This window comes from Haliotis cracherodii, unplaced genomic scaffold (assembly GCF_022045235.1).
Source record: "Haliotis cracherodii isolate W230 unplaced genomic scaffold, xgHalCrac1.p SCAF_8, whole genome shotgun sequence".
Lineage (NCBI taxonomy): Eukaryota > Metazoa > Mollusca > Gastropoda > Lepetellida > Haliotidae > Haliotis > Haliotis cracherodii.
This window is the reverse complement of record NW_027266341.1, coordinates 53438788-53454812: the sequence shown is the minus strand read 5'-3', so window position 1 is coordinate 53454812 and position 16025 is coordinate 53438788. Positions and strand designations below refer to the sequence as shown.

Genomic DNA, 16025 nt, shown 5'->3' with positions numbered 1-16025 from the left:
TGGCATTTTGTAGAGGTAATGTGTTTTGACACTGATAAATATGTTGAGACACATGTTGATTGAAAAAGGTAATAACAGAAATATCATCTTCTGTTGCATTCCCTTGGATTTGTTTAACAGGAACAGGTACTGATTACGTCAAATATGACTCATCAAAATTATAATAGGATTTTGTTAACGAAAATTGCGCTAAATAAGCTTCGATTCTTGTGTAATGTGTAACGGGGTTATTTCATTTGAATTAGACATTGTATTATTTGGGGCGGTCGGGTAGCCTTGTGGTTAAAGCGTTCGCCCATCACGGCGAAGACCCGGGTTCGATTCCGACATGGGTAAAATGTGTGAAGCCTATTTCTGGTGTCCCCCGCCGTGATATTGCTGGAATATTGCTAACAGCGGCGTAAAACCATACTCACTACCCACTCGTGTATTATTTGAGATGACTGCAAATAAACAGAACCAACTAAGTTGAACCTATTCTAATAGGTTGGCAATATCTTGTTTCCTGATCACACATATTGTCAGCGTCCTGTCACATTACCCACTGAACACATTTTTGGCGGTCCTCGGGGTGACCACGAGTCGAAGCATGATATTTCATCACTTCCAAAGCCGGTCTGAATATCATTCCCTACTTGTGTAATTGTGTTCTTTCTTCTATAGATCACATAAATTTATTGATTAATTTCTGTTAAAGTACATGATATCATAATGCCGTATGCCATCTGTTGCGAAAGTCAAGTGAACACACAGGTCACAAACTATCGGTGGACAAACGTGTCCTTATCAATACAAACTTGTCCAGGAATTGTGTCATGGCTATTTATGTATGAGAGGAAAGACATAACATTAACATAGGCACACAAACTGACATCTAACTCGGTGACCGTTTCCATGTACTCACGTGTGACCTATTGACCTTTCACCTTAACCGTATACTCACGTGTGACCTCTGACCTGGTCACCGAAACCATGTCCTCAAATGTGACCTCTCACCCGGTCAGCGGAGCAATGTCCTTTTGCGTGACCTCTAACCCTGTAGGTTTGGCCTCATGGAGATAATACCAGTGTAACCACCCTCTCCCGATTTCACTCGACTCTACTTCAAGCATTATTTACTTGGAACCAACTGTTCGAGGACCCAACAATAAGAGTATTTATGGAAAAAAGCTTCGGTAAGTCTTATTCGCCTAAAATCTCAGTCTCTGTGATATTGATATACCACAAAAATAAGAGTAATTATGGAAAAAATCTTCGGTAAGTCTTATTCGATATTGATATACCACATACCTCGACAACATACCGTAAAAGGCATTACAATCATACCAAAACATACCACTGACATACATATCATCAGACCAAATACCACTGTCAAACCACACATAACCTTCAGGCTATATGGTACTGACATGTCACAAACAGTCGTCAGACAAAATCTCACTGACATATGACATACACTCATCAGACTACTTGCCACTGACATATAACATACACTCATCAGACTACATACCACTGACATATCACATACAATAATCAGACTACATACCACTGACATATCACATACACTCATCAGACTACATACCACTGACGTATGACATACACTCATCAGACAACATACCCCTGACATATCACATACACTCATCAGACTACATACCACTGACATATCACATACACTCATCAGACTACATACCACTGCCATATCACATACAATAATCAGACTACATGCCACTGACATATCACATACAATAATCAGACTACATGCCACTGACATATCACATACACTCATCAGACTACATGCCACTGACATATCACATACACTCATCAGACTACATACCACTGACATATCACATACACTCATCAGACTACATGCCACTGACATATCACATACACTCATCAGACTACATACCACTGACGTATGACATACACTCATCAGACTACATGCCACTGACATATCACATACACTCATCAGACTACATGCCACTGACATATCACATACACTCATCAGACTACATGCCACTGACATATCACATACACTCATCAGACTACATGCCACTGACATATCACATACACTCATCAGACTACATGCCACTGACATATCACATACAATAATCAGACTACATGCCACTGACATATCACATACAATAATCAGACTACATACCACTGACATATCACATACAATAATCAGACTACATACCACTGACGTATGACATACACTCATCAGACTACATACCACTGACATATCACATACACTCATCAGACTACATGCCACTGACATATCACATACAATAATCAGACTTCATGCCACTGACATATCACATACACTCATCAGACTACATACCACTGACATATCACATACAATAATCAGACTTCATGCCACTGACATATCACATACACTCATCAGACTACATGCCACTGACATATCACATACACTCATCAGACTACATGCCACTGACATATCACATACAATAATCAGAACAAATGCTAATTTGGGGATCAGAACAGCCGTATGCAAAGATGATGTATCGGCTGCTGTTTGTAAACTTCCGGTGTGTAATGTCATGTGACTGATCATGTTGTGCTTTTTCACTTGACTGTAAATGAGGGGCCCGAAATCATGTAACGGTTACAAAAAGGCGCCTGATCGACTAGTCTCGCCCGGCGAGGCATTTATCACTATAATATTAACAAGACTTCGTCATTTGACCATTCAAGTGTTAACAGAAATAAATGTTCTAAAAGGTAAGACTTAATTTGTGTGTATTGGAATTTATATAAGACACGAAATCAGAAATACACCTGAGGGGCTCCAAAACACAGTACACGAGGAAAAATACAATCGGTATATCCTATTGAATCGCCATGCTACATATCACTGTCAATTGACATGTTGTCAACATAACACCTCATACAATTGACAAACCACATACATGTAATCACATAGAGCATCGACATACCAAATTCAACCTTGGAAACTCAAAACTCGCCATGACATCTCTGAAGCCGGGACATAAGTGCAGATATGCATCTATAAAAATGTTTAAGGTATGTGCGCGAAGAATGGGAAATGGGCAGAAATAATGTCTATGTTATGACTTCTAGTTCGGCAACACAGGCCTCAAAGAAACAATTCTGAACACTGTTGTACCGATGTGGTGAGACACGTTTTAAATAACGATACATTATTTCCTTGACAGGTTTCCGTAGTTTCCAGCTGATACATCTACGCACCCAAATCTAACACTGTAATATTTAGGAGCGTCTAGTGTACGAGTTTCAGTCGAGAGAACAAGGGTGCAGCAACGCGTGTGGTAGGAGTGTTGTTTCCCTGTCAGTGCTATACAGCTACTCCATAACCTTCTATTCCACAAGAACCAAGGTCCATAGAAGCAAGAGTGACTCATTCCATTCTCCAGGTGTCTGGGTTGTGGTTGTGTCAGCATTACCACCAGGATGACATTGCGGTTCCTAATACTCTGTGCAGGTAAAGCCGAGTGTCTTCGTCTTATTGAATTATGTTGAGGCAGTCTACAGAAACACAAATTTGCAAGGACATTCACTTACAATATTCCAAACTTTATTCACACCAGGAATGCTTATGATTTAGTTATACTATATACAAGACATAATATTTTCTCCCTGTCACCTACTTTTTGCAATCAACATACGCCACACAGAATCTGCTTTAATACTAAAGACACAACCGTCTTTCCACATACCATCATCATACTATAGAGAATCTGCATTCTACATTCCATCAATACACCACACACAATCGGAATTCCACATACCGTCAACATACTATAGAGAATCTGCATTTTACATTCCATCAACACACCAAACACAATCGGCATACCACATACCATCAACATACTATAAAGAATCTGCATTCTACATTCCATCGATACACCACACACAATCGCCATTCCACAAACCGTCAACATACTATGGAGAATCTGCATATTACATTCCTTCAACACACAATCGCTATTCCACAAACTATCAATATACCAAAAAAGAATCATCGTTCTATCATCAAACAACACACAATCGGCATTCCACATACCATAGACGTACCTTACAGAATGGCCATTCCAAATACTATCAACTTGCTATCGACACACCAATCACAATCGGAGTCTACATACCATCAACATACCAAACAGAATCAACATTATCCTTGCGATCTACACACCAATCACAATCGCCAGTTTACATACCATCAACATACCATACAGAATCGACATTATCCATGACATCAACACACCAATCACAACCGCCAGTTTACATACCATCAACATACCATACAGAATCGACATTATCCATGACATCAACACACCAATCACAATCGCCAGTTTACATACCATCAACATACCTAACGGAATCGACATTATCCATGACATCAACACACCAATCACAGTCGCCAGTTTACATACCATCAACATACCATACAGAATCGACATTATCCATGACATCAACACACCAATCACAATCGCCAGTTTACATACCATCAACATACCTGACGGAATCGACATTATCCATGACATCAACACACCAATCACAATCGCCAGTTTACATACCATCAACATACCTAACGGAATCGACATTATCCATGACATCAACACACCAATCACAATCGCTAGTTTACATACCATGCTTTCAACATGCAACACACGACCGACAAGCTTCGTTCCACCAACATTCTGCATACCATACTCATGGACTCAAACTACAAAGATCAATATTTCAGTGCTCTGTGTGTACAAGGCGTCAGCGGAGGCCAATGCAGCACCCTTGACATGCGGAACATGCAGAGAGGGTAAGGGACTGATGCTCACCTTCTCTTCTCCAGCTTAGTTTCAGGTATACTTGGACACAGGCATAAAGAGCGGCCATTTCCAGTCCATGTCCTACCGTTATAACTGATATGAAATGAATTGTATTGAACTGACAAATTATGTAATTATTCTAATTATGAATAGGAGTGTAACATTTGATCGAATTATCGTTGCATCACAACTGTCCATTACCCAATTGCAACACATCAATGTCAAATCTAAGTTTCAACAGGTGTCATCGATGTCGAACTACACTATCGATAGTATCGAGAGAATATAAACAATATATACATATAATCATGATATTTTCAATTTGTTTTGATCCAGACTACATATTGCTTGAAGAAAGTTCTTATTCATTCAACAAATGTTCATAAATGAGGTCAATAATAGGTGGTACCTACCTTAAAACAGTCATCCTCATTTTGAATGACTTAATAAAACCTGCTTGGAAAGCCAACTGTCGCTAGCCACGTCTCCTTGAAACGTTCAATCATCTGTTCATATGGTTATATTTGATTTTATATGGAAGCGGACTTGGCCAAGTCATCTGAGGAGCCTCAATTCGCAATGCAGAGTTGTATCCCTGAGGCGTAACCTATGATCAAGGGTTCGAATCCCGGTTTACCAAAATGTGTTTCTAGGGTATACGGAACATTGCTCGTGCTCGTGGTTTCACCAGCGTCGAAAACGGCAAAGACTTCCCTGCATACCAAACTAACAGCATGTGACCGTATTTTTTTCAGCCCGGCTCAATGAAAACTTTCCAAAGTATTTGTGTTACGACATTGAAAATAGATATTCAAGTGAGTAGCCACATTTAATTCATCAATTCGTTTTCATTGTTAACATTTTGTTACATTCTGCCATAACTAAAAAAGTAAATACAGTAAACTGCGGTTATAACGAACTCTAATTTTAGTTCGTTAGAACCATAATTCGTTATATGCATAAATAGAGCATAACTACAGCATTTAGTCGGGACTAAAAAGTTAGTTCGTTATATCCGTTAGTTCGTTATAAGCGTGTTCGTTATAACCGTAGTTTACGGTAACTAGAATAGTATTGCAATGAGTATAATGTAAAGTATTCCTTTTGGAATATCTACAAATCTAATTTACTTACATTTTCAGATTTTATAATAATTTGGTTAGAATGATTGTTATTTTTATATTGTAAAGTGAATTATATGTATGATCCATAATTTTATGGAGTTACATTTGACAGTGATCATGTCATCCTTTACTAGCTAGTATTTATAAAGACATACATTTATCTATAAAACGATACCGTGTTACAAACAATATAAACGTGTAATCGATAACGTTACCGTGTCCTGAGACGTCCTTGCAAACAATATAAACATGTTTTCTATAACGGTTCCGTGTCCTGAGACGTCCTTGCAAACAATATAAACATGTTTTCTATAACGGTTCCGTGTCCTGAGACGTCCTTACAAACAATATAAACATGTTTTCTATAACGGTTCCGTGTCCTGAGACGTCCTTACAAACAATATAAACATGTTTTCTATAACGGTTCCGTGTCCAGAGACGTCCTTACAAACAATATAAACATGTTTTCTATAACGGTTCCGTGTCCTGAGACGCCCTTACAAACAATATAAACATGTTTTCTATAACGGTTCCGTGTCCTGAGACGTCCTTACAAACAATATAAACATGTTTTCTATAACGGTTCCGTGTCCTGAGACGCCCTTACAAACAATATAAACATGTTTTCTATAACGGTTCCGTGTCCTGAGACGCCCTTACAAACAATATAAACATGTTTTCTATAACGGTTCCGTGTCCTGAGACGTCCTTACAAACCATATAAACATGTTTTCTATAACGGTTCCGTGTCCTGAGACGTCCTTACAAACAATGGAAAGAAAGTGTTATTTATAACAGTGTCAGGCCTGAAACGTTAACATAAACAATGAAAAAATGTCATACATAACGGTTCCATGTCCTGGTTGTTTATTTCTTCTTTAATGCCAAACTCAGCAATATTCCAGTTATATGACGGCGGTCTGTAAATAATCGAGTTTGGACCAGACAATTCAGCGATTGATATCATGAGCATTCATCTACGCAATTGGGATACAATGACATGCATCAACCACTCGATCCTGTTAGTCGCCTCTTACAACAAGCATGGTCGCCTTTTATGGCAAGCATGGGTTGCTGAAGACCTATTTAACACGCTTCTTCACGGGTCGCTCCATGTCCTGAAATGTCCTGACAAACTATATAAACGTGTTATCCATAACAGTGCCATGCTTTGAAACATCGTTACGAAGGATAAATAGAAGCATAAAATGCTTTCCATAAACATGCGAAATCTCTACTTAAAGGAGATTCCGTTTTACGATTCTGACTATATCATAAGCAAGACATCAATAGTATGTTAGTACAAGTAGTACAACTCCTAGCCAGGTTTGTGACAAGATCAGCTTCGCTTCATTGTAAAATGATGTAATTATCCCTTCTATTGCCATTGTTGTACTGAAATAAATTGTTAGTCATGGCAATGTTGCAATATTGTTAAAAGAGTTGAGAATCATATTTTGGCGTTATCGAGCTGGATTCTGAGTAAGAATATAGGCCCCAATGACCTCACGCTCAGTGACTTGGTTGATTGACTTGGTTGATTGACTTGTTTGATTGACTTGGTTGATTGACTTGGTTGACTGCATGTTATTATATCTCAATTTCGGTGGTCGATACTTATGATGTCAATCACTGGATTTTCCGGTCCAGACTCGATTATTTACATATCGCCGTCATATAACTAGAATATTGCTGAGTGTGGCGTTAAAAAACAATCTTACATTGTTAAAAATCTTTCAGCACTTCGTCAACGGATGTATGTCCTGAGCTCAACAAATCAGTTTGAGGGTAGGTAGACCTCACACAATATACTGATTGTGAAAACATTCATATCAGCAGACACTAGCTCGAATAAATGATACCTTTCATATGAACTGATGACAAAGATACCGATGTGTAAGTGGAAAACATTGCTGACCTGGTGACATTGGTTGTTTGGGCACAAATTCAGTGCTGAGACCGAAAGTTATATGTGAGCACATCCTCGATAACCTAGGGTATAATATTTCCATTCGTTATGATAAAAAGCTTGGACACATTCGCTACCAGTTTCGTTTGGGTAGTTTAGTCATCAGTCCAAACTGCTTTTCAGTGAATGAGTGAGTATGGTTTTACACCACTTTTAGCAATATTTCAGCTATTTCACGGCGTGGGACACCTGAAAATGGGCTTCACACATTGTACCCATGTGGGGAATCGAACCCGGGTCTTCGGCGTGACGAGCCAACGCTTTAACCACTAGGCTACTCCACGGCCTTTCTGCTTTTCAGTATTTTTGGCACAAAATATCTCTCGCAGATGAAAGTTTACATGGATGATTTCTTTTATCGGACTCAAATAAGCTGTCATTGCTGTACAGGTTTTTTGTGTGAAAAATAACACACTGAATATGATCGAGGATCCTGAAAGCCCCGAAACATGTTTTTGTTTGTCTTGTTGCAGCTATATCGAGAGTTTTGGTGAAAGCTTACAAAGAAGTACACAAGTGCCAAAGTAAGTTGTCATGCCAACATTAGAAGCATTAGCAGATAGGGATATTTAACACTTTGATTCGGGGCAGTGTGGTAGACGAACTACGTGATTGTGAGTTTTTAATTCACAAAAAGTTTTCTGGGTTGTAAGACATTGAAACAACTAAACTTAGCAGCCTTTTCAGTTCCCATTCACCTATTACAACAGGTTAGACTGAGATAATTTATGACAGAAGCAGTAAATTATGATGCTTATCACATCGCAGAATGTGTGAGCTTAAGGCCACGTTGTTCAAGCTAGCTTATATGTCAGTGGTCGTAGAATGCACAAACTTGTAAGATGATCTTTCTGAGACCAAAACCATCCTACAAGAGTCTTGTAATAAGGACTTCTTACCTACCAAATCCACATGTGAGGAAACGTCCTTTGGCACACTTGGTGGAACAATTACTTCTTTTGTCGTTGACCTCTTTCGTTTTCAATGACACTCAAATCACAATCATGCGGCCAGAGATCGAACCACCGACCTTGGGCATTAGGTGGTGACATCTACTGATTTTGAATTGTAGCGGATGTATGCGCCTACACGTTGCTGTTCCAAGAAAAACTTCCATTTATATTTGCCAACGTCACCAACAAGGAGGAAATGGAGATCCTATGTAAGTTTACATTGAAGAATGTCTGTTGCCTTCCACTGAAGTAAGTCCTTATTGTGTTGATTGAATTATGTTGCCTTCCACTGAAGTAAGTCCATGTTGTGTTGATTGAATTATGTTGCCTTCCACTGAAGTAAGTCCTTGTTGTGCTGATTGAATTATGTTGCCTTCCACTGAAGTAAGTCCATGTTGTGTTGATTGAATTATGTTGCCTTCCATTGAAGTAAGCCCTTGTTGTGTTGACTGAGTAATCTGCCTTCAAATGTAGAAAGTCTTTTTTGTGCTGAAAGATGTTTTTGTTGAAAGCCGCACTCAGCAATATTCCAGTTATGCGACGGCGGTCTGTAAATAATCGAGTCTGGACCAGACAACCCAGTAATTGACAACACGAGCATCGATATTCGCAATAGGGATACGATGACATGCATGAACATGCATGTGGTGCTGTGGATCAATTCTAACACGGGTCTTGATGGATGCCTGTTGTTTTACACTGCAGTAAATCTGTGTTGTGTTGATGGATGTGTATTGCCTTCCACTGCAGTAAGTCTTTCTTGTGTTGATGGATGCCTGTTGTTTTACACCGAAGTAAATCTGTGTTGTGTTGATGGATGTGTATTGCCTTCCACTGCAGTAAGTCTTTCTTGTGTTGATGGATGCCTGTTGTTTTACACCGTAGTAAATCTGTATTGTGTTGATTGAATTATGTTGCCTTCCACTGAAGTAAGTCCATGTTGTGTTGATTGAATTATGTTGCCTTCCACTGAAGTAAGTCCTTGTTGTGCTGATTGAATTATGTTGCCTTCCACTGAAGTAAGTCCATGTTGTGTTGATTGAATTATGTTGCCTTCCATTGAAGTAAGCCCTTGTTGTGTTGACTGAGTAATCTGCCTTCAAATGTAGAAAGTCTTTTTTGTGCTGAAAGATGTTTTTGTTGAAAGCCGCACTCAGCAATATTCCAGTTATGCGACGGCGGTCTGTAAATAATCGAGTCTGGACCAGACAACCCAGTAATTGACAACACGAGCATCGATATTCGCAATAGGGATACGATGACATGCATGAACATGCATGTGGTGCTGTGGATCAATTCTAACACGGGTCTTGATGGATGCCTGTTGTTTTACACTGCAGTAAATCTGTGTTGTGTTGATGGATGTGTATTGCCTTCCACTGCAGTAAGTCTTTCTTGTGTTGATGGATGCCTGTTGTTTTACACCGAAGTAAATCTGTGTTGTGTTGATGGATGTGTATTGCCTTCCACTGCAGTAAGTCTTTCTTGTGTTGATGGATGCCTGTTGTTTTACACCGTAGTAAATCTGTATTGTGTTGATTGAATTATGTTGCCTTCCACTGAAGTAAGTCCATGTTGTGTTGATTGAATTATGTTGCCTTCCACTGAAGTAAGTCCTTGTTGTGCTGATTGAATTATGTTGCCTTCCACTGAAGTAAGTCCATGTTGTGTTGATTGAATTATGTTGCCTTCCATTGAAGTAAGCCCTTGTTGTGTTGACTGAGTAATCTGCCTTCAAATGTAGAAAGTCTTTTTTGTGCTGAAAGATGTTTTTGTTGAAAGCCGCACTCAGCAATATTCCAGTTATGCGACGGCGGTCTGTAAATAATCGAGTCTGGACCAGACAACCCAGTAATTGACAACACGAGCATCGATATTCGCAATAGGGATACGATGACATGCATGAACATGCATGTGGTGCTGTGGATCAATTCTAACACGGGTCTTGATGGATGCCTGTTGTTTTACACTGCAGTAAATCTGTGTTGTGTTGATGGATGTGTATTGCCTTCCACTGCAGTAAGTCTTTCTTGTGTTGATGGATGCCTGTTGTTTTACACCGAAGTAAATCTGTGTTGTGTTGATGGATGTGTATTGCCTTCCACTGCAGTAAGTCTTTCTTGTGTTGATGGATGCCTGTTGTTTTACACCGTAGTAAATCTGTATTGTGTTGATGGATGTGTATTGCCCTCCACTGCAGTAAGTCTTTCTTGTGTCGATGGATGCCTATTGTTTTACACCGTAGTAAATCTGAGTTGTGTTGATGGATGTGTATTGCCTTCCACTGTAGTAAATCTGTGTTGTGTCGGTGAATGTCTGTTGTCTTCTACTTTATTCAGTTTTTTGTTGTATTCATGAATGCCTGTTGCCTTCCACTGTAGAATGACGTCGTGGTATCGGAGAAAGTCTCTGTGTAATACATGGATATACTGTTGAAAGAGGCATAAAACACAACTCATTCACAACTAAATACTTGATCTTTTCAGGTTTGTCTTACCATAATGCATTCTGCAAGCATTACTTCAACAGTGACAAGCGGGACGCAAGCTCCGATGGTGCGTATATTTGTATGTCAACGTCGTAACTCGGTCCATACTGAACAGGTTTATTAGTCAACGTCGTAGCTCTGTTCACGCTGAACATTTCAAGTAGTGAGCATTGAAGCTCTGTCTATACTGACCTTGTCTATTAGTAAAGGTACAAGCTTTCTCCATGCTGAACTTGTCTATTTGTAAACTTCGTAGCACACACACACACACACACACACACACACACACGCACGCACGCACGCACGCACGCACGCACGCACGCACGCACGCACGCACGCACGCACGCACGCACGCACGCACGCACGCACGCACGCACGCACGAACACACAAGCGCTCACACAATATATATCATAAATATTGCCTTCTTTTTCACTGTATATAAAAGGAGACGAGTGGTCTAAGCCACAAATAGTTGTGTCTATCAGTTACCTCTTCGCAATTAAGCTGTTTAGTCGTGATAATACGTAAAGAAACGCTTAACACCTAATCAATCATTACTTCATTTTCTATTGTGCAGTGAAGGAGATAATTGCGTTTGTCAGTGGACATCCCCCGGAATGTTTACAGAGCATGATAGACTATCATATCCGTAAGTGTTTGTTTCAGCTTGCCTTCTTTGAACTAATGGTAGACGAGTGGCTAAGTCTTCAAAGACTTTGCAATCCACTCTGAGTTACGCCCCTTAGGCGTTCCTGAAGCCTATGGGTTCGAATCCCTGATGATGTATCAAGGTTTGTCAACACCATGTCCTTGCTCGAACCTTTCACCAAACCTGTATCACCTCGGGCTTCTTCCTTTATCAAGATGGACCCGTGAAGATTCCGGGTTAGAATAGGTCTTCAGCAACCCATGCTTGCCGTAAAAGGTGTCTATGCTTGTCGTAAAAGGCGACTAACGGGATCGGGTGGTCAGGATCGCTGACATGGTTGATGCATGTCATCGATCCCAATTGCGTGGATCGATGCTCATGATATTAATCACTGGATTGTCTGGTTCAGACTCGATTATTTACAGACCGCCGTCATATAGCTGGAATATTGCTGAGTGCGGCGTTAAACAACAAACCAACCAATTTATCAAGATGCAAGACGTAACTTAAACCCTGTCCAAAGTGGCATCTAACAAACTCCCTCACTAACACACTTTTACCCTGGCCCCATCACTGTGGTGCTCGTCACGTCGAAAGCCTGGAATCGATTCCTGACGTGGGTTATACTGTGTGAAGCCAAGTCTTGTTATCACCAACCAGAACATGGCTGTCTATATTGCTACACCATACTTACTCATTAATTTGTTGTGGAAACCTACTTTCACGGATGATGTTAAGTTCAAGGATATATTTGGTTTCAATATTATAAATTATGAAATTGACCTTGAACTGTTACAGTATCTTCAATAGCCGTGCAGAACTAGCCATTGTATGTGAATCATTAGAGATGTTTGTTTGTTTGTTGTTTTACGCCGCACTCAGAAATATTCCAGCTAATTGACGCCGGTCTGTAAATAATCGAGTCTGAATCAGACAATCAAGTGATTGACATCATGAGCATCAGTCCACGCAATTGGGATACGATGACATGAATCGACCAAGTCAGCGAGTCTGACCACCCGATCCCGTTAGTCGCCTCTTACGACAAGCATTGGTTGCTGAAGAGCAATTCTAAACCGTCTCTTCACGGGTCATTACAGATGTAATGAATGTTTAGGCACACTGACGTTTTTTTTATACAGCCTCATCAGAGGCAATAATCATGTCAGGATTGTTTTGTGCCCGAGACGAAACCCTATAGAATAAATATGATACTTTGCATTCCTAGCCGAGGTACTTGCAAACATGCAGTTTACCCCGCCACCGACGTATACAACAAAACCAACAGAACATACAACAGACAACGGTCACTTGCCACTAGGGTCCTCTTCAGCAACGCCTCGCACACCAACATCAACAGCTAAAGTGACAGATACGATAACGTCAAATGCACCAACAGCAAAAGCGACAGATGCGGTAACGTCGACTACACCAACAGCAAAAGCGACAGATGCGGTAACGTCGACTACACCAACAGCAAAAGCGACAGATGCGGTAACGTCGACTACACCAACAGCAAAAGCGACAGATGCGGTAACGTCGACTACACCAACAGCAAAAGCGACAGATGCGGTAACGTCGACTGCACCAACAGCAAAACCGACAGATGCGGTAACGTCGAATACACCAACAGCAGCCAAAACAACACCGACACCTCAGTCACGTATGTATACCAACTTTCATCAAAGATCACAGAATTTGCTATCATTTTGTAATCTGAGAACAATTCAAAAGCAATTGTACTCTACTTTCTACCATTTGCAATCGCAACAAATGAGCTCATGTTGTCCTACTAATCGTCTAAATGGTCTTTTATTACTATGGTAACTATTCTCCCAAACTCCGAAACTCCTTCCCCAAACTCCAATCATCATTTTAACTGTGTCATTATATTCCCAAACAATCAGTTACCATCGAAACTATTATCCTATAGCTTTCCCAAGCCACCTTTCACTGTAAGTACTGCCCATATTTTCGACTACAGTCCGTTTGCTGTAAAATAGTACCGATGAAATGCAAAATAGATATAAATCCGAAAGCAACAATTCGTCTTAAATGGCATGAAAGTTATTCATGTGTCCATACCAAATCGTCACCATAATTTCAGACATTGTCATGAAGTAGAGAAAAAGTTGCTTAAAAACTATCATGTCATTGTTGGCTGTTTAATGCCTGGTGTTACAATGGGGTCTGTGCAATTAGCGTAACAGCTGAAGGGCATCATAGAACACAGGGATAGTCTCAAAACTTTTATTCTGAAATATTTTCATTGTCACTGTCACCGTTACTGTCAACTGAAATAATAATTTGACTGACAGTTCCATGATCTAAACCATCTCTTCACAATATGAAGCTATAATTCCGGTCTCAACTTTGTCAGTGCACCACCTCCGATTTACAATAATCATAAACGTGAATTTCATCCTGTACCGTATTGTAATGCTACTCGTATATTGAGCTCGTTCTGTTTATTTTCTTATTTGCATTTGAAATTAACTGAATAACAATACCAAGAACATCACTATCACTGCTTTGAGAATATTTTACAGCTTTTCATTGTATATTCAGTTTAATAACTACAACAGAAAGGTATGCTTCTGATTTAGGGTTTTAATTTGGCAAGATTATATCACAAAAAAGAGAGTAGTAGTTTGACGCAACACGGGCGAATTTCGTGTGCGAATTTAGGTCTGTTCAGTTTACAGGGCAGACCCCCTTGAAACAACAGACATTGAACCACCAACAAATACATGATACTTTGTTAAACATCTTTTTCTACCCCTCATGACAATGTCTGAAATTATGGAGACGAGTTGGTATGGACAGATAAATAACTTTCATGCCATTTAAGGTTTATTGTTGCTTTCGGATATATAATTATTTATTTTGCATTTCATCGGTACGATTTTGCACCATACGGACTATAACCTGATCACAGTTTCAACATCTGGCAATCAGCCAACATGACAGATATTTAAAAAAAAACGGTGTTGGTTTCAGTAACGTGTGCTACATGTACCGACTTTGTCTCATGTACATTCACGCCGACGGAAATAACATGTGGACCAGGGGACCTTTGCATGACAACTGTCATTGACTCCTTGGCAGGAAGCAGAAATGTGATGAAGGGGTGAGTGTAATGATGGCTGTGTGTCTTTTGTATGAGTGAGGAAGTCTGGGGTAGTGATGAAGGGAGTCAGATGTCCTCGGTTAACCGTATCAGGTATCAATCACGTGGCCATGCCACGCGTCTGAGGTCTTGATGACGTCTTGATGACGCAAGGAATGACGTCTGTCAGAGAGTCTTGGATAGGGATGGGTTAGTGAAGTGCGGATAGTCGAGACTGTTTATTCTCTTGCGTTGGCGTTTTATATTATATTTGTTGTTGTTGTTATGAATGTTGCTCAAATTCAGCGTTAAACCAAACTCATCCACCGTTTTGTATTCAGGTGCAAAAGCGTGAACTGGTGTGGCAGAAACTGGTGGTCGCAGACGAGCGATGTAAGCACGTGCCTCGATGTGGATACCAACCTCCACAGCTTTGACCAGAAGTGCATGTATTGCTGTGAGAAGGACAAGTGTAACGCTGGGTCTACGCTGGTGCCAACGAATCTGTACAGGCCTAAACACTAATCTCGGTCACACGTCACAGTCACGTGTCTGGGATACCAGCCTCGCTCTCATTCATTGTAGATTATCATAGTCAACGTGTCATCTGTCATACGTGAAAATATTATAGGTGGGGAAATCAGTGTTGTTATTTAGTTCCTTTCAACAAAATCAGTAAATGCGCTGTCATGTGACTTGATTTCTGGTCCATCACGTGATTGTTCATGTTTGTTCACATGCCGCCATTGTATGGCGGGCGTACTGCAAGGTGTTGCCAGGCAACAAAACACATATTTTTTAGGCAAACTAGGCAAAGTGCTACCGGTATGACATTCTCCCCAAACACATGGTGTCATTACTGATTTTCACCAATTGAGACTCATGCAAGATACATTACGGCCAGCT

The 16025-nt window shown here is 40.1% G+C and overlaps 1 protein-coding gene across 1 annotated transcript; it reads left to right on the top strand.

Moving 5' to 3' along the window:
• Window positions 1–3261: 3261 nt before the first annotated feature.
• On the top strand, window positions 3262–15762 carry LOC139449728 (salivary glue protein Sgs-3-like). Its single transcript, XM_071231247.1, has 11 exons — window positions 3262–3481; window positions 4748–4816; window positions 5582–5641; window positions 7691–7738; window positions 8393–8443; window positions 8992–9081; window positions 11359–11427; window positions 11939–12010; window positions 13239–13673; window positions 15011–15140; window positions 15461–15762. Exons 1-11 carry the CDS (start codon window positions 3451–3453, stop codon window positions 15642–15644), a joined length of 1239 nt encoding a protein of 412 aa, XP_071087348.1. The 5' UTR covers window positions 3262–3450; the 3' UTR covers window positions 15645–15762.
• Window positions 15763–16025: the final 263 nt, after the last annotated feature.

Coding starts and splice junctions, on each gene's coding strand:
- LOC139449728 (XM_071231247.1), top strand. CDS start 3,451: ATGACATTGCGGTTCCTAATACTCTGTGCAG. Junction 7,739..8,392: donor CTCAACAAATCAGTTTGAGG/GTAGGTAGACCT, acceptor GTCTTGTTGCAG/CTATATCGAGAGTTTTGGTG. Junction 15,141..15,460: donor AGCAGAAATGTGATGAAGGG/GTGAGTGTAATG, acceptor TTTTGTATTCAG/GTGCAAAAGCGTGAACTGGT.